The 19,878-nt window shown below is 39.5% G+C and overlaps 3 protein-coding genes across 3 annotated transcripts; 2 read left to right on the forward strand and 1 right to left on the reverse strand.

Annotated features, from left to right (window-relative positions):
- Positions 1–329: 329 nt before the first annotated feature.
- Positions 330–3,664, forward strand: commd8 (COMM domain containing 8). Its single transcript, XM_033987959.2, has 5 exons — positions 330–401; positions 1,331–1,486; positions 1,569–1,715; positions 2,395–2,550; positions 3,545–3,664. The coding sequence occupies exons 1-5, from the start codon at positions 354–356 to the stop codon at positions 3,563–3,565; spliced, it is 528 nt and encodes a 175-aa protein (XP_033843850.1). The 5' UTR covers positions 330–353; the 3' UTR covers positions 3,566–3,664.
- Positions 3,665–4,129: 465 nt separating this feature from the next.
- Positions 4,130–12,043, reverse strand: gabrb1 (gamma-aminobutyric acid type A receptor subunit beta1). The gene is made up of 9 exons (XM_033987953.2): positions 11,581–12,043; positions 11,420–11,511; positions 11,285–11,352; positions 8,858–9,078; positions 8,432–8,514; positions 6,594–6,737; positions 6,094–6,246; positions 5,335–5,585; positions 4,130–4,965 (listed from the first exon to the last, which is right to left on the reverse strand). The coding sequence occupies exons 1-9, from the start codon at positions 11,658–11,660 to the stop codon at positions 4,624–4,626; spliced, it is 1,434 nt and encodes a 477-aa protein (XP_033843844.1). The 5' UTR covers positions 11,661–12,043; the 3' UTR covers positions 4,130–4,623.
- Positions 12,044–13,167: 1,124 nt separating this feature from the next.
- On the forward strand, positions 13,168–19,878 carry gabra2a (gamma-aminobutyric acid type A receptor subunit alpha2a). Its single transcript, XM_033987958.2, has 9 exons — positions 13,168–13,251; positions 13,427–13,539; positions 13,720–13,787; positions 16,774–16,994; positions 17,547–17,629; positions 17,807–17,950; positions 18,377–18,529; positions 18,786–18,988; positions 19,570–19,878. Exons 1-9 carry the CDS (start codon positions 13,178–13,180, stop codon positions 19,876–19,878), a joined length of 1,368 nt encoding a protein of 455 aa, XP_033843849.2. The 5' UTR covers positions 13,168–13,177.

Genomic DNA, 19,878 nt, shown 5'->3' on the forward strand with positions numbered 1-19,878 from the left:
GCTCCAGGGTCACAGCGGCAGCAGCAAGATGCGTCTGGGGCGGCTCTGCGTAAAATACACAACGTAACGTATCTTCACTTTTATCTTTTCTCTTCGCTACAATTAGAAGCCTCTGTTAACACTTCAAATAAATCTAAAGCTATAAATCATTAATATAGAAATACAGTTTAAAATAGATTAAACACATTTTGTACATTTTTAAAAACACGGAAACTGTAGTCTTCGAAATCCACATACTGTCTTTGAACGCAGCTTGAACTCTCACGTGACCGCTGTCAGCTGACTGACCGGGAAAAGCGGAAACTCGTCTGTTTTTTTTCTTTGTGGGACTTTGTTGTAGAGATGGTGCAAAAATGACGGCTCTTTTACTAAATAAATTCTCAGACTCGGAATGTCGTAAAGTAAGTACCCAGCCACGACACGGGCTTCTTTTAACAAGCATTAGAAGGCAAATTATGTATTTTTATAGACTGAAATTCTCTTCTAGTAAAAAATAATACTATAGTATAAAATGCATGTGCCACAGGCTTGTCCCAGTCCATGGAAATGTAATTGCATTTGTCTGTAATGTTCTACAGTAGGGCATTAAACTTTAACATTAAACAAAAGATTCCTCATGGGAGTGGGGTCGCCTTTCCACAGACCTGTATGTTCCCTCCTTTGTTATGCCACATTGGATAACATCTCTTTAGAAACAATCAAGTGGTAGATCCTCCACCAGACAAGTTACAAAGTGCACCCTCTGCAATGGGGTGGAGGCATAGACTCTCTCTGTGTGCGTGTGTGTGTTTGTGTATATATATATATATATATATATATATATATATATATATGTATATGTATATGTATATGTGTATATGTATATGTATATGTGTGTGTATATATATATATATATATATATATATATATATGAGAGAGAGAGAGGCGCGCTGGAGGAACAATCATGGGAGGACAAGCCCCTGCATGGGATATAAAGCTGTCGTGGTGGACATTACAGTACCAAGTGATGGGAACATCAGGAAAAACGAACATGAGAAACTAGAGAAATACCAGGGTCTCAAAGGAGAGTTAGAGAAGGCCTGGAAGGTGAAGGCATCAGTGGTTCCCGTGGTCATCGGGGCACTCAGGGCAGTGACCCCCAAACCGGAGCAGTGGTTACAGCAAATCTCAGGAAAAAGATCAAACATCTCAGTCCCGAACGTGGAAAAAGGGGATGAGACCACCCGCAGAGGGTGGTTATATTGTACATACACAGTCTATGGGTGGAGAGGATGGGTATGTCATTATGCAAACATTTCAAAACCTGCTGTTAAAATCTTGTCTTTTTCAGTTGTGCCATGCTGTGGTGGATGGGGTATGTGGAAGAAAGCAACCTCAACGGGAGGATTACAGCGCCATCTGCAGTTTGGAGGAGTGGTTGGACCTGAACAAGTTCCTCGCAAAACTGTTTTGTTTAGCAGCTGGGGGGCACAGCTCTGATGAGGAAGTAAGGCCCCTACAAAACATTTTCTTGGGCATAAAAAAATAATAATAAATCTTATTTGTTGTCCATTACTTTGATTTATTAGGTTCTGGCTGCCCTGTCAGATGCCAAACATAAGGATATATTGTTGAGTGTTTTAAAAGCCAGACGCCAAGAGCTCAGCCGTGCATTACTGGACAAGACCACCTCCATCTCCTCCGCTGTCCTGTCTGACTTTGACTGGCAACTCAAGGTGAGACATAGAAACCTTCTTATCTTAAAGTGCATATGACAGGTTTGTTGGGATAGTACTTATCATAGTTATCACAGTTTTACACCAGTCAAGTGGTATTTTGTGAAGAAAAGTTTGGAAGAAGTTTTGAAAAAAATGTTAAATGACAGGAAATAGGTGGAAGTATTTCCAAAAGGAATTCCCCTATCTGTGTTGTCAACATACACAATTCTGTCCAAAATGCACGCAAAATAATACACACATTAATCAATATTTTCTGCTTTTTTAACATAAATTTTGAAAGCAAAGATATTATTTCTGTTAGTCAAATCATAACTATGGTATAAATTAGACACATTTTAAGCCATGTTTACACTATGGTTGAAAAGTAATAGCTATGGAAATATTGGTTGTCCATGTCCCACAAGGAAGTAAATTAACTTCACGGAAATTCTTAAACTAGGAAATACTATGCAGCATTTTTGAAATCTTGAATATAATTATGTTAACTACGGTTTAGTGAAATAAATAACCTGACTTGTCATGTGCACTTAAAACAAGAACATCGATCAATATTGTCATTTGGAAACCTAGTTAGTTTTTCTTAGTAGTGTTTGTTTAGCCACATGGACTTGTGTTCTCAATAACCTGTTTGTTTTTTTTTTTGTTCCCCCCCCACCCCCCACCCCCATTTCCAAAGCTTGCTCTATCCAGTGACAAGATCTCATCTCTACAAACTCCTTTGCTCAGCCTGAGTCTGGATGTGAGGGAAAACGGAGCCCTGCGTCCAGTTACCATGGAGATGACCCGAGACGAACTTAACACGCTCATCTCTTCATTAGAGGCAGCTAATAAGGTAAGGTACAAAACACAGCAGTCAAGATTCATACAGCCAGTGTTTCTCTATCTGTCAAAATGGCGGAGAATAGGGCTGGAAGATGAATTAATCAAGCTGAATGGCTGCAGATAGGAAAGACTGAAATGTCCTCTGTAAATAGGCCTACCATTTTATTGTGTATAAAACCTGCTAAACCTCTTGCTGGGTTTCACATCACATCACATTCAATAGGCCATTCTTATTTAGAACAGATGGAGCAGAAGTATGGGCAGCTTAACTGACAAAATGGGTTTCTTTGTTTTTTTCTGTTTCATTTTAGTCTGTGGAGTTATTGTTTTCACCCCACAATAATTATTTCCTCAAAACACAGACTCAGAAACATGCTACTTAAGAGAGAGAGAAAGGTCATCAATTCAATTGTTGTTTAACTAACTGTTAACTGGTTTCTACTGCTTTTTATTTGATTTTCTTGTTTTAGAAGTCTAGTACAAACTAAACATTTAGCAGAGTTTTATACTTATTGTCTATCGACTGTAACAGCTCTTTCACATTTTATTTGTTTTGAGCTTTTACAGAATAAAAGGTCATTACTCAACATTGACTCTCATGTATCTTTTCCTCTCACTATTGCAGTTCCAAAGGCTGTGCTGTTATCTGCATAACCTCTGTACTTTAGATCTCTACAATAATTTTAAAGAATACATAGATCCATGTATTTCTTTTGTAGTTAATATATCAAGGTACTCTCAAATGGTAATGTTAATAACCCACAAAGTGATCATAAATAAATACTTATTACTAATCACAAGTAGATATTTTCCCCACATTGTTCAGGCCTGGTACCATATAACATGATGTCACAATACCTAATAAAGATATTTAGCCAGAAATTAAGAACATTAAATAAAAGTATGTAAATATATGTATATATTTGGTCTTTACCTTTTACCTTGTAAAATTTAGTTTTTTTCATTGTTAGTTTTTGGTTTATTTTTGCGCTTGTTGTTTACAGGTTGTCCTACAGTTAAAATGAGAACGTCATGACTGAAGAGGCTGAAGTCTGGACGTTTTGAGTACATGTGTTCAATATTAACATGTATTTCACATTTAGTTGGCAAATGATACCACACTGTGCCCAAGTTATTTCAAAAGATGTGATGTGGTTTATAATTTAATGAACCACTGGTGTTTTGTTGTTTTTAAAGAAACAAATAATTAGTTTGTCACTGTAAATAAAATCTTAAATATCTTGTTAATCATAACTTGTCATTTACTGCATTTACCATACGCTAGTGGTGTAAAAAGTATACTAATGAATACTTAAATGAGTATCAAAACTAGATACTCATTTGAGCAGGTATTGATACTAAAAAAGTTACAGTCACAGGACAGGAATAAATTTAGAATGATCTTGAGCTGTATCAGAACAAGTATAAGACCACATAGACTAGTATATGGACCTACATGGACGACTGAGGGATTACACAGATATGAGAGCACATGGTAATATAAAAGACAGTACTACAATTTAATGTTAAAAATGACATTCTAGTGTCTAAATAAACTTTTTTTAAATTATCATCATGTTATTGAAATCGGTATCGAGTATCAAGTCTATTCCTTAATACGGAAAGCAAGTTTGAAATTTGAATATCGTGACAGCACAACTATACACACCTTTTTCAACAACTTTTATTTACCCATTTGCAAACTCTTCTTGGTTCTATTCATTTTCTTAATTATTAGAATAAGGAAAAAGTTACACATGCAACATTAAAATATGAAAAATACCGTCTAGAGAAAGAATGGATGACTGCATATAGTAACTGCGTCTAACCTGTGCAATTGTATTTTAAATGAGCTAATAAACAGCAAAAAAGCATTTACATTCATTCACCTTATCTGCTTATTCCATGGGCGGCGTGTACTGGAGCCTATCCCAGTAACTAAAAAAGCATTTTATAAAGTATACTCTTCTCTCTATATATATTTATATAATTTACATTTACATCATATTTACACAATTTGTGACTTTTCATTCTATATGCTCAAAACAAGTCCCTCATCACTCGGAGCTGCATTGCTGGTTGCCTAGTGCACGTAGTAGAGCCAGTAGACCAGGTTGAACAGGGTGAACGTGATGGGGAAGACCACCCTGGACCATTTGTCTATGGCGTTGACGTCGGTGAGGTCGGGTATCTTGACTTTGAGCTGGGACGCCCTCCTCCTCAGCCGGCCCTTCTTGTGGCTCAGGGGGCGCTCGATCGCGGGGCGTCCGTACAGGTCGCGGCTGGTCATGGGCTTGCGGTACTGGATGCTGGCACTGTCGTAGGAGAACATGGTGGCTCGGGGGTCCGTGAGCGCGCCCATGATGTCTGCACCGCCCATCTCACCGGTCAGGCTCGTGAGCAGGATGTTGCCGTGAGCGTCCACCTGCGCACAGAAGGGTGGACCTCGTCGTGTGTTTATAAAATTGATCCTAAAAATGTATAACTTGGTATGTATATATGTGCAGTGCAGCATGTTCTCCCTGTGTCTGTTTGGGTTTTCTCAGCACTTATTTTACTCAACCACTCCTATTGGTCAGCTATTATGCTCTGAGTGACAGGAGGATTTAACCAATCACAGTGAAAGAGGAACTTTTAGAAGCAGCAGAACAGCCTTGACTAACCCCTTAGATAGTGATAAATGAACTCAAATCGTGATGAAACTGTGATATAGGCTGTAAAAAGATGTGAATTTCCAGGCATTTTGTTGTGGCTAAAACGAATCAACCCACATGGCATGATTAGCAAGCCTCACCTGAACCTTGTTGCTCTCCATGCCCCTCCTCTCGTTGTTGGACTTTGCTGCCTTCTCTGCCACCTTCTTCTGCAGGTGAGGACCTCGGCCAAAGAAGATGTAGTTGACGAAGGCGTACTCCAGCAGAGCCAGGAACACAAAGACGAAGCAGCCCATGAGGAAGATGTCGATGGCCTTGACATAGGGGATTTTGGGGAGGGTCTCCCTGAGGTGGGTGTTGATGGTTGTCATGGTGAGCACCGTGGTGATTCCTATGAGATAAAGCAAGCCTTAGGGTCTTGTAGATTTTTCAGCAGTCCAAGTATATGTTATTGAATTACTCATAGATATTTAGATTCAGTAGAGCTGGTTAAGACCTACATTAGATTCAGTTCATAGCTGGTTGATTTTTCATAGTTTAGGCTATTTTTAGATTTAAAACCTCAGTTTGGTCCTGCTTTAGTCCTAGTTTAGACCTGCTTTTGTCCTGTTTTAGACATGGTAGCTAGCTATGTTTATTACTGGTTTGATCCTGGCTTGGTACTGGTTTATTTTACATCTCTTTTCCATAACTTATCTATAGAAGTTCTAGTTTAGATCTTATTTGCCTCTGGTTCTGTTTTGGCCATATATCCACTTGTGATATTGCAATCCTTATTTAATATATACATATGCTCAAAATTGAAAGTAGGTAATAGTGGTGCAATCACTTCTATTCCTGCTGCACCAAACGTCCTACTGCCTACCTCAAAGACAAATTTAAAAAGCCAAATAATTAACCTAATGCAACTCTGGCAGCAGAAGCGTCATAGTTGATCCAAAAGGAGACCCAGGACAGGATGGTGATCAGGGTGGAGGGCATATAAGTTTGCAGAATGAAGTAACCAATGTTCCTCTTCAATTTAAAACTCAAGGACAGTCTCGGGTAAGAACCTGTGAGACACATAAACACAGATCTTTAGACAAGCAAATTGAGATGATTTTTACCAAACCAGAAGTTGTAATCAAATGCTAACATGTTAATATATACATTTAACCAGGAGGGCTGCATTTCTTCCCTCACTCACATAAAGACTGCTTTGCCTCAATACCTCACCTCACTCTCTCTTTCCCCCACTCTCCATCGCAGCAGCAGAATGATCAGTCCCCTTAGCCTCTTCATCTCTTTCCTTCTGTCACCAGGATGTCTTAAAAAACCTTCTAAACTATTCTTTGCAGCCTCCCATATATCTATGTCTGGTTAAGTCTCCCCTTTATGCCTTCAGCTGCAGTAGACTGACCTGTAGCAAACACCGCTTTGGTGGAGAGGGTCTGGTAGTCTATGATGGAGAACTGTGGCAGCTCAATGTTCTCCACTCCAGTCACAGAGCCGGCGTTGGCTCCTCCCTGCCAGTAGAACTCTATGTCGTCTGTGGTGTAGCCATCTGAAAGTAACAGATGATGAGTCTCAGTCAACAACGTTTTAACAAAGAGGTTGTATAAAAGGCATAAAGGCACATCTGATGGTACAATGACATGTCCCTGAATGCATCTGATTGTCAGTGATGGAAGAAGTACTCAACTACTGTGTTACTTAAGTAGAGATACCAGAACAAAAAATAGTCACGTAAAAGTAAAAGTATCACATGAAATAATACACTAGTAAGTATACATATTTAAGTACCCATTTAAAATGCACTAAAAGAGTAAAAAGGAAAAGTATTTCACACAGATTTTGAGATAAATAAAGCTTCAAATGTAGAGATTTTGATACAGATTTGTGCTGAATTTTGTTCCATACAAACAATTGAATCAGTTGTTTTTGTAGCTGTTTTTTAAATTTGTATATTTTTGTGTTAAAAACAAATGCCTAGGCCTTTTCAGCAAACTATAATTAAAAAAAAATTATATATATATATATATATATATATATATATATATATATATATATATATATATATATATATATATATATATATATATATATATATATATATATATATATATATATATATATATATATAGTCTTGTTAGAAAATGTAGTGCAGTAGAAAGTACACATACCTGCTCTCAAATGTGGTGAAATAAAAGTAAAAGTATCCACTTTAAAATTTACTTAAGTAAAATATAGATACCTAGAATTTGTACTTAAATACAGTACTTTGCTAATTTTACTTCGTTACATTCCACCACTGCTGATCAGCATAAAAAGTGAATTCAAAGACTCTGGAAACAGTTTGGAGTCTGAGAAGTGTTTTACATCCACTAACCTTTCATCCAGTGTGTATTTTTTATGCACAGAACTAGAGCTGATGAATGATCATCTGTAGGTTTTATTCAATGCAGAATCCTATTCTGCCTGTAGACTGTTGTAGTGCTGGTGGGGACAGGCGGACACTAAGGCACCAAAAACATTACAGCGGTGAGGACGGTGGTTCTTTAGTCTATAACTCAATTAATCAGTCGATAGTGTCTTAGTCGACCCAAACTTGTATTAGTCAACAAATTAGTTTATTTTGAGTTTAAAGATTTCTATGGGACAACAGCAAATAGGAAAATGTACTGTGTGAATTAGCTGAAGATTTGGGAATTAATTGTCAGTTGAATCTTTTTATAAGTAAATACAGTGTTTCCTAATACATTTCTGTTTAAATAGTTTATTCTTACATATCCTCCTGTGCAGCTCTAGCCTTTGAGTACAGTGTGGGTCAGGTAGAGGGTCTTATCGTAGTTTTGATTTGTGAGTTTTTGCCATGCCCTCTTTCAGTCGTCTCATTGGTCGACAGAGGATCTCTTCAGTCAGTCAGGAATTAGACAAGGTCCTTTATTCAATATGCATACTTTTAGAGTAAATGTTTTTTGTAGTGTTGATGTGACAGGTCAAACTATTTTGTCAATTTGATCTACCTTTTGTAACCAAATGTGGATATACATGACACATATCCCCAAAATGACAAATAATACTACGTACGTTCAATGTGAAATGATCAGGAGATAATTAGTGATATTTATCCAATAACAACACATGTATTAAATACACTGCACTTTGTGCATGTTTTATTACATTTTAGTTTTGTACCTTATGTGTTTCCATTTTAAATATGAAAAGTGGCATCTAAACCATTAAGTATTTACTTACAGCTTTCTATTTCCAGTGTACAGTTCTGCTCGTCCAGTGGGTATCTGCGCAGGTCCATCATGCAGGCAGCAGTGGTAGTGATCCTGCAGAGACAAACACATGAGTTATACAGGAGGAGGTGAGACCCATGTTCTCCATCAGGCCAAAGGTTTGTGGAGATGCAAGCTCACAATTTCAATGCAATAAAAACAACCAAAAGTGTCTTTTTGTTTTAAAAGTTACATACTGTGGCTTTAAATACATTTATAATGGGTCAGCTAGCATTTGCACATGACCATTATAAGGTACGTACCTGAAACTTGCTGTTCCTACGGGGTATAAACTAACATAAAATGGATAGTTTTTTGTGGAAATTGTTATATTTTTAACCTAGTCTCAATATAGTCTCATAACCATACATGATACATAATGATTGGTCAATGTTACCTTAACCCGTATAGGACTGTGCCATCAGGGTGAAGTCGGATCATGCGGTTCTTCACTGTCACACCATGCACAAAAGACTTCTTATCGTTGATGAAGTAAGTGTCTGGGACCCACAGCTGGTCGGCCACGCGGTTGTCCAGGGTCAGGTTGAGGGGGATGCCTGTGTAGGAGAGGCGCTTGTCCCTCCAAGACTGCTGGAAGTACATGGTGATGGTGTAGTCCTGCGGACACAACACCCAGCACAGTTTTGCTCTGCTGCAGGATTGTAATTGAGAACAAATTTCAATGAGAAAATGAAAAAGATGGTAGTATATTATTTTACGTAGGTTATTGTGCAAAAAACCTCCACGGGAATGTAAACAAAAAAAGTGCTAACCTCAGACCTCGACAAACATGTTCTGAAATACCTCTGACTCTTGTATTAGTTTATAAGTTAAAAGTGTGCGTGACTTTTCAAGTGTGTGGTCTACCGCATGTGTGTCTCCATAGAAACAATATTATAGCCATGTTCCACAGTGAGGCAATAAACTCTATCACCATGGAAACATGCAGGTTGCCTAGCTCGCAGTAAGTATGCATGCACTTATTTTTAGCTATTATAACACCTGCAGTTGCATAAATGCAAGAAAGATAAATGTAATGCCATAATATGGAACATTCTGCCCGAGGAAAAATAACATTTCCAATGAAAACCAGTAGGCAGAAAACCCAACACCAGAAAAGTGACATATTACACGTTACATATCACACATATTACATATTAAAATGTGCACATTGAACTGAAACTAGACTTTGAACATGAAATCTAAACAAACTAATAACAACACTTTGCAATTTGATATTTTTCCCAAGGCATTCATCCCTACTCTTAACCTCTCACATCATTCATTCACTATGAGCATTATAAACAGACTAATGTGCGCATGGATTTGAACTGTAAAAGAAAAGAGCCAAAAAAACAACTCCATTTCATCATAAAAAGACGCTGTTTATAAAAGTGTGTGTCCTCTTTGGTCTGCTAAACTCACAACCAGCTGAGAAAGCCTTTCAACATTACAGCTCCTATCATCTCCACCCGTTAAAGTGGGGCATTCTAACACAGTATGAAACATCTTAACCTCTGAAAGCTGTTGTGGGTCATTGCAGCACATTTGCTTTGCTTTGTCCCTGGTTGCCCTCAGGAAGCTCTTAGTTTTTTCTTTTCTGTCTTTACTTGTGTTTCTGTGCACTGCAGTAAACAAGAATATAGAAATTCATGCCCTGTCATCACTACTGCAGTGTGGTGCTGCATGACCTACTTCCTCCTGCGCTCTACTGTATATAGATACAGTGGGGTACTCTCTGGTCTCTCGTTGGATCTTTACATGTAGGTGAAGTGGGGTACTCCCTGTCTCTCTGTATCTTATACTGTAGCAAAAACAACACGGCTGTTATGGTGTGTACATGAGAGATTTTTCTTTACTATATTTGGTGATACATATATGATTATGCAATAAAGATAAAGCTGTTTTTATCCTGTGTTGCATTTTGCGCTATAATATAATGCAAATCAATGTGACGCTATTCTAAATATTCAGAATACAGTACTCTGATTGGGCCATGTATCAGAAAACATTACAAAAGACATTTAATGCTAGTTTTCATTACTACGGTGCAGTCCAGTACATTTAAATACAAATACTCACTTTCTCCTCTCAACTGTATGTGGGTACAGTGGGATCTCTGCTCTCTCTGGATACAGTGAGGTACTGTCCTGTTCTTTACTATCTGTGGAGTACTCCCTGTTCTATAGGTGTGTGCAGTGGAATTCATTATATGGCTGCTGTCTGAATGTATGTAAGTGCAGTGGGGTGCTCCCTGTTTTGTATGTATGTGAGTGCAGCTGGTCTCTTCTCTACTGATTATAGGTGTGGGGTACTCTCTTTGGGCTCACTCACTGTTCTATTAACCTTATTAGGGGTGCTCCCTATTTGCCACTAAACAAGAAATAAATGGGGCACTCTGTTCCAATAGAATTTCCTTTATAAATAGTGATCCTGGTGTAAATCTGGTGTAAATAAATCCATCTTGATGTTACAGTGAGCCTTTGAAATATTCTGAGCATAGAGGGCATGTTTGCTGACACTTTGGTCTCAGCCCCACCCTCTGCATAGGTTATGTTTAATGCATGTCTATCTGCAGAATTAATAAATTATTTAATATAAATCCTTAAGTAATAATAACACTGTACCAAATACCGTTCTTTACTGCATCAGACCTTGTGTCCTCCTTATAACTAAAATGCATCTTCACCTGCACTGGCTGTGCTCCTCTGCATCAGTGCTCCACAAACTCCAGGCCTTATGTAATTACTGCAACCTGCTCCTCTACTTGCTCCCTCCAGAGACTAGCCCTCAGCCCACATATGTACCCATGAAAAGTACTGACCATGTTCACTTCAGAGACCATGTCAATGCTGGCGATGTCTATGCTCATGCCAACGTCCACAGGTGCACCTGCAAGAAGAACAGCGTTATGCCAGTGCGTCAGGAGGAGCGGAACACTGCAGACTCCGAGCTGTACCTCCAAAATCAGGCCTGAGGCGGATGTCATAGCCCTTCAACAGCTTATCCACCGTGGCTTTAACATACGACATGTTACTGGGCTCGCTGGCGCTAGAATGAAGATGGAACAGTGAAGTTGTGTGTAAAATTGACTGACATTAAACATACATGCTCCCTCACCTCTGTGAAGCCCACGCTATGGGAAGCAGCAGAGACAGGCAGAAAAGCCCGCATAGCCCGCGCGTCACACCGGCCGTCATGTCCACTCCGCTGCACCTGAGCCTGAAGAAGGATCCCGCACGAGACTCAGGCTGAGCACTTAGAGCCCCAAAACACGCATCGTCCTTCCCCCCACATCCACACGCATTTAGCCGAACGAGCGCGCTCAGAAAGACAGCAGCGCACAGGAGGAAAAGATCAAACGTTTGGGTTGATGAAGTCCGTAAGGCGCGTTAGTTCATCCGTGTTCTGCTCCAGTGGTCCCGGACACAGGACGCAAGAGCCTTAAGTACAGCGGGTTCACGGAGCGTTGGTTACGTTAATAAAAGGCTCCGCGGATGTGACGAGAGTCCAGGGGGTGCTGACTGCAGTAAAGAAGAGCTCTGCCTATCGCTGCCTCCCAGACTCACTTGAGCCGAAACACAGGCAGGATACGTGATCTGTATGTGCAGAGCAGCCGTACGTGCTCCTCTCGACGCACATCACAGGGCGCACGTGTTTCTGCTCCGGTCTTCCATAGGATAGAGAAAAAAGAACTAGTTAGCCTGGGGATGAATAAGGGGTAGGGGATTTTCAGTTTTCACGTGAAAAATGAAGGCTTATTTCATGGAATGATTTTTTAATTGCATCTGTGAGCTTATAGTCTCTTTTATAAGGGTCCCGTTTCACATACCTCCCCCATAGGGCTGCTGCACGCCAACTGCATTATTCATAAATAATACAATGCTGTGCCTTTCATCATGCTCCCTGACCAAAGGTGCCATCACATGTCCAGTGCACTCTCTTTGTAGTGTGTACACACAGTTTTGACACTTGTTGTCCTTTACAAGGAGTCAGTTTTTATGCCATAGACTTGTTTGAGTTGGAAGTTGAATTGAATAGTGAATTATTTTAAGGATTGCATTAAGGATTATGCTCAAACACACACATAAGAGTATAAGCTATTTAGGCTAGTACTAAACTCCCTCCACATTCGGGCCATTCTGTGTAGGGCATATCACTTAGAAGTGAGCTGTGACCCCAGAATAGACAGGTAGCCTGTATAAAATATAAATAATGTACCCAGCAGTGGGCTATTGTAGGAGTTCCTTTCCCATCTGCTGTTCATAGAGTTGACATTGACAGCAGAGGGCAGTGTGGCGAGTTTAAGTTCCTCTTTGGTTAAGTTTAATTAGGCCTAGGCCATAGTTGTTGTTTTTTTTTTCTCTCAGATCAATGTAGAACAGCAGGTCAATATATTGTCGTTTTGTGTTACCGCATTGTTCTGTCACACTTTATAATCACTTACCATGTTGTGGGCCTGTGCTCGTGAGGGGCGCGTCAGTCCAGCGCGTGCATCCATCCAAAGCGGCAGTCAGCAGCTTGTCGTGTGCCGCGGGTGACTGAGCGCTGAGCGCTTTGGCCGCGCTCAACTTGAAGCTTCTCGAAGAAGAAAACAGTGGATTTGATGGATTACTCGTGCCGGCTCATGTAAACACATGGTTGTAGCAGGTTACACAGGGCGTGCGTGTCTGCAATAGAAAGAAGACATCAGGGTGTGTGGGTGCGCGCTTTGATCATGCCCGTGCTGCTCCCGCGGAGGTCCGCGTGCCTCCCGCTCGTGCTGTCTCTGCTCGTGCTGTGCCACAACCGGTGAGTGTGGACACTGAACATATCTGTCATCAACTTTACCATCCTGGACACATGTTGACATTTTATAGGCTACCGAATGACATTTCCTTGATTTTTAATCATATGTCACTATTACGAGAAAGAAATGTTTGAACTGTGGTTGGATTGTTTGGTTATTTATTTGTTTTCCCTCTAGTTGTGAAGCAAAGTTCAATTCAACACGGTCTTCAAAAGACATCACCACTTTCACCAAGATCCTGGACAGTCTCCTGGATGGCTATGACAACCGCCTGAGACCCGGGCTGGGAGGTAGGCTACTATTCACTGCACAGATTCACTCAGGTTCATGTGGCGTGTCTTCTATGCCTTTACAACTGGACACATTTACAATATGCAAGGAGAGGTTTGTATGTGTGGCCTTTCTTAATGACAAAATCATTACACTATGCATGTTGTGGTACTGTCTAATATAGTTGTTTTACATCATAGATCGAGTGACTGAGGTAAAGACAGACATCTATGTGACCAGCTTTGGCCCAGTGTCTGACACAGACATGGTGAGTGCCCCCACAGCCTCACTTAAACTACCACACAAGATTTCATATAGAAGCACCACTTTGACAATGTTTGTCTTTGACTTTGAAATGGATTGTGCACTGTTCTGGTTATTTTATGCAAACAGGGACAGCTGCTTTTTGTTCACTGTTGCTTCCTTTGTGGCATCTGCTCAAATATTGAAGTGGCTCAGCAGCAGAGGTAGGGCAGAGTGCACAGTAAGTGGATGAGATTGAAACAACACTTCTATAAAAGGGAGAAAGAGCTCACTTTCTTATGTATTTTTTACCAATTCCATCAAAGTTGCATCAGATAATGTCACTCACTGTGGCCTTTGTGTTAATAGCCATAGCACTGCCCTATACTATTCCAATGCACAGAAAACCTCTCATATTACTTAAGACCTCACCTGACCATCACTTAGAACATCTTTATGCTGCATTTCTATATGAAAAATGTTTTGTTTTTAAATAAAATGTAATATGGTAGAAGCACAGCCTGCCACTATGCCATAAGGGATACATTTATACATTTAAATATTGAGATTGATACTGTATTGAGATAGATTTGCACAATTTTTAAAAACTTGGTTCAACTCACAATGTACATTTTAAACCAGGAGCATTAACTCTTAGTAGAAGACCGAAATATGAAAAGCTAAAGCTGCACTACGTAACCTTTCTGGAGGGGGGTACTCCACTGGTTTGTAGATTTTATTGCTTTACCTGGAATGCTCCTCAGTATGGCATTAAACTTATGTATTTCCATGACATGTGACGCAACCAGGCCAAGTTACAGGTTTTTTGTGGGCCTATGAAAACACGTATAATGAAATGCATGTATGGTAGATAAGCTTAAATGCCACATTGCAGAACATAATATGCAAAGGAAGATGATCTTCATGGAGACGAGCTGGTAGGGTACCCTCATCCACAAATGTTACATAGTGCTCCTTTAAATGTCAGAACTTTGAGATTTTATAACGTAGACCATTCATTTTTGCATTTAATTTAGCTACTACAGATGGACAGGAGCTGAATGCTGTAAAAACTCAAAAACAGCTAAATTATGCAAAATAATGGTTAAATAATAATAATAATAATAATAATAATAATAATAATAATAATAATAATAATAATAAAACATCAGACTCCTAGTTCTCTTTTGGACAATCAAAGATGCTTTTCAAACAAAGGCATTTCTCTTCACGGCTTGTGTACACTGTGCTAATCTGTTATGCGGGTGGGCTGTGTCCTGGCCGTTGGAGGTGGTGTGCTTTTGAGCTGATGGATATGAGAGCTGACACTTGCCTGGGGTAACAGTTGGATTTTAACCACGCCAATGTTCTGACAGCCCCAAGACTGGCTGTGAACCCTAAGCACAGGGGAAATAAATCTGAGGATTATTCCACCTTTTAATGGAATATAGAGAAATTATATATTTTTAAATCTTAATATTGTCTGTTTGGTAGGATCCTGGGTGTGTCTTCTTTTCTTATGGGCTTTCTTAGTGTCTGGGGATCCACGGCTAACCATCTGACCCCTAGTGTTCAATGATTCATGTATTTGTTGAGCTTTGGTTGGCTCTGTTGATCTAGATTTGTCATCTTTTGTTGCTTTTTGGGTTTCCAAAAATGAGCTTTAAGTCACACTATGTAGCCTTGCTGGTGGGGGGTCTGCAAATTGATTGTTTATATTGAAATGTTTCACACTGTGGCATCAATGTATGGGTATTAGGTAATGTTTTTTATTGCAAAAAGATCAGTATTGTGTAGGTTTGCTTATCCACAGATCTGACCTGTAACTTGATGTGGTAATTTCACCAGTTTGTTTTCATGGAACTAGTTTAATGCCGTACAGTAGAACATTTGAGGCAAGCATCATGTACATTAAAAGGTGGCAAATGCAGTTTCTTTTAAGTGACACATTGTGACTCAAATAAGCAACCATGAAGGCGATATTACCACTCTGTATGTATTGGTTGAGGAGCGGTGATTTTTGTTGACCGCTATTGCTTTTGTTTCTGGTTTTATTTGATCAATACCACACTCATCCCTGTAATATTCCCGCTCTCTGTGCTCGTTTATGTTACCGCGGTGACACCTGCCTTTTGCCCATTTATTAATGCAAACACTTCCTGGACCCAGCATCTATTTTAGGCCGTATTCAGTGCGTGATAGAATCTTACAATACCCAATTTCACTACTCTGGAGTTACTAAGGAGCAGGTGTCATAGCTGCTATCTTATCCTTGAAGTAACCGTGGGCGCCGCCGTCGTCACGCATGGGGCTGCCGATCATGATCAATAAGTTCTACATGGACCACAGAGCTGTTTTAAAGCCTCTCAGAGAATAGGTGCAGTGTTGACTTGTTGATCACATGGACATTGAGCATTTTACACAAATCAATCTACTTTATATCAGATTTTAACAGCAAAACTTTTCCCAAATTCTCAATTGAAATTAATGGCATTCCCGCTTAACTTAACTGGAAGTGCCACCACAAAGAAAGGAATAAGCTCAATGGAATATTAAGGGTTCAAAGGCATCGTCAAGGCTGTTTCGTGCTAACTAATACCCTTAATGCAGCCGTTTTAGCTCAAAAGACACATTTTAAACACAAGATTCAGTGAAATACTTTAATAATTCAGAGATTTATAAAGTTTCAGAAACAGATTTTAAATAAAATAATATGTCTTGTGGTCTGTAATTACCACAGAGCAAACTTTTAATATGATTTTTTACAAAAAGTCTATGGGAAAAATGAATGAGAAATTTTGGTCCGGTACCAGAGGGCGGGTGGTCACTGTTGAGCTCCATAGTACGGTTACTTCTAGGCTAATAATGTTACTACAATAAACAAAAAGTGTGTTCTATGATTAAAAAGGGATAAAGGTTTTTCTATTGTTATTTCCCTGGCTGAATTCTCTTTTCTCTGTCACATTTGTATAACATTATTAAAAGCAGGATGTCAACATGCCTTACCACAGGAGTACACGGTGGATGTATTCTTCCGCCAAAGCTGGAAAGACGAGCGACTCAAGTTCCATGGACCAATGAACATCCTCCCTCTGAACAACCTGATGGCCAGCAAGATCTGGACCCCCGACACCTTCTTCCACAACGGCAAGAAGTCTGTGGCCCACAACATGACCATGCCCAACAAGCTCCTGCGCATCATGGAGGACGGGACCCTGCTCTACACCATGAGGTACTCCACACACTTTGGAAATTCTACTTTGTAATGGAGCAACTGAGTGATGTATGTAGGGCTGGGCAATACGGCAAAAAATGTATATCAGTTAGATTTTATTTATTTATTGTCTTATAAATGCAAATGTATGTCAGTGTTAATTTCTGGATCATAATCAATGCATACTTTTAATAGTTGCTGTTTAACCCTCCAAAAAAGTAACATTTCTTCCTCTTGAACTCCAAACCACATGCTGTTACTGACTGAGGGTTGGCTGTAGATCTCTCAGACCCCACTCATAGTAAGAATATAAAAACACAGAATAAAATAAATGCTATATAGACACATTTAATACCATTCTAGGCAACACACTGACATGGAGCTAGCAATTGGCGGACCCCCCAACAGAAAAGTTAAACAGCTTTAATTGCATCCCTAATTGTGTGTAATGTTTGACTTTAAAATAGATTGAGTGTCTGAAAAAGCACTATATTGACATTATGCAGTTTTGTCTGTATTTGTTTATTATAGATGTATAGATCAGTGTCTTCTTTTTTGCTTTGTCTCGAGGCTGACTGTTCAAGCCGAGTGTCCCATGCATCTGGAGGACTTTCCAATGGACTCCCACTCATGCCCTCTGAAATTTGGAAGCTGTAACTTGATATATCCTTGTTTCTTCTGCATGATTTCACTCTTCATTTTCCTCTCTTTAAATGCATTCTTGTCATTGTCGCCTAAAGCATACTTGAAAATTATATGCAACTTATTTGTTACTGTGTATGAAGCAGCTTTATTAGAACTGATCATGATCTCATGCTGCTGTCCTTCAGATGCCTACACTAAAACAGAAGTGACGTACATCTGGTCCCGAAATGCCACCGAGTCTGTGGACGTGGCTGCAGACGGATCCAGGCTAAACCAGTACGACCTGGTGGGGCAGACGGTGGGCAAAGAGACCATCAAATCAAGCACTGGTCAGCAGCTTTGCACTATATTTAGTCTAGGGAGGTTTGCACAAGGGATGTCAAGGTTATTTGGTTAATAATAATAATTGTGGTAATTTTAAAAACAAGATTAAGTCCTTTCAGTTTTATTTATTCTCCAAAAAAGTAAAACAAAAAGTATAATTCCTCATTATGTTGCTGCTTATGTCACATTAACTTAACGTTATCATCAGTTTGGTCACGTACAAGAGGAAAAGTAATGTATAAGACAATGGATTTAAAAGAAAGCAAAGAGTTTCACTCTTTTTTGGTCATGGTCTCTAAAATCATGAATAATCATTAAACTGTGATGTTTCTTCTCAACTAATCATAACACATTTGCACTCCTTGAAAGATGAAAATACACAGTTCAAACATGTCTTAATAAACCTGTTGGTTGTTTCTTATCACTTCCAGGTGAATACACAGTGATGACAGCACACTTTCATCTAAAGAGGAAGATCGGTTACTTTGTAATTCAGACGTATTTGCCTTGTATCATGACAGTCATACTGTCGCAGGTTTCCTTTTGGCTCAACAGGGAGTCTGTCCCTGCCAGAACTGTGTTTGGTGAGTCATGTTTCATCAAACTACAAGTACAATATGATTACATAGGAATAAACACTTAGAGTTTCTATAACATGAAAGCTTTTTAGTTTTTCTGGCTTTATAAAGACATATTCGACCAAATGGACTTTTATGAGCCTTTAACCATGATGAAATGGTTGGAACGGTGTAATTGAGTGATTCATGGATGTTTGAGTAATCCTGTATTGTTCTGCATTTGAAACTTGAGTGCTATAAAAATGTTTCCCTGTGTTTACAGGTGTGACTACAGTGCTCACCATGACCACCCTCAGTATCAGTGCCCGTAACTCTCTACCCAAAGTGGCCTATGCTACAGCCATGGACTGGTTCATCGCAGTCTGCTACGCCTTCGTCTTCTCTGCTCTCATCGAGTTTGCCACTGTCAACTACTTCACCAAGCGCGGCTGGGCCTGGGATGGCAAGACTGTTGTGGAGGACAAGGTGCTGAGGGGGTGCTGGCTTATGACAGCAGAGATGTGGGGCTGAAAATATTCAGGGTGTATTCTATAGACAGCAGCAAAGGATGTCTTCAAATAGAAAATGTTTTTCTTGTTTTAGCTGGTGCTAAAATTGCTTTTTTGTTCAACCTTTTCTCAATTTTATGCAAAAAAATCTTACTTTTTTAGTAAAAAAAAGCAGATTAGACTTCTCATTTCATCACAACATAATTATATTTAAGAAATTACTGAAAACTTATCTAGTTTTTCCCGCTTTAACAATTTTTGTAAAGTTTAATTCATTTTACTTCCTGGTTGCACATGGACAGCAGATATGACATAATTAATATGTAGAGATAATTCCAAAATTGTTACCTAGCAACCATACTGTAATCAAGGGCTATAATTTCTCTAATGTGGGCCTATAGCTATAGTAGGCACTGACATTATTTCTTGAATGAATGTTTAAACTGGATTTCTTTTTCCTTTTTCAAATTTTTTCATAACGTTTCTGCACAAACTGCCACTTGACGTAAAACTGACAAATATCATTGCACTAATCACTGATCCACACTATTCCCACAGAGAAAAGAGATGTCCATTATCAAGAAGAACAATGCATATGCCGTGGCTGTGGCTAACTACTACCCCAGCCTGACCAAGGACTCCCCCATCCCCACTATCTCCAAGTGTGCTCCCATTGACCCCAGCAAGAGCCCGGGCATAACCATCACCAAGAGCGACCAGACCAAGAAGACCTTCAACAGTGTCAGCAAGATTGATCGCCTCTCGCGCATCATGTTCCCCGTGCTCTTTGGCAGTTTTAACCTGGTGTACTGGGCCACCTACCTCAACCGAGAACTGGTTATAAAAGATATGGAGACATTTAGTTGA

This window comes from Periophthalmus magnuspinnatus, chromosome 22, assembly GCF_009829125.3.
Source record: "Periophthalmus magnuspinnatus isolate fPerMag1 chromosome 22, fPerMag1.2.pri, whole genome shotgun sequence".
Taxonomy (NCBI): Eukaryota; Metazoa; Chordata; class Actinopteri; order Gobiiformes; family Gobiidae; genus Periophthalmus; species Periophthalmus magnuspinnatus.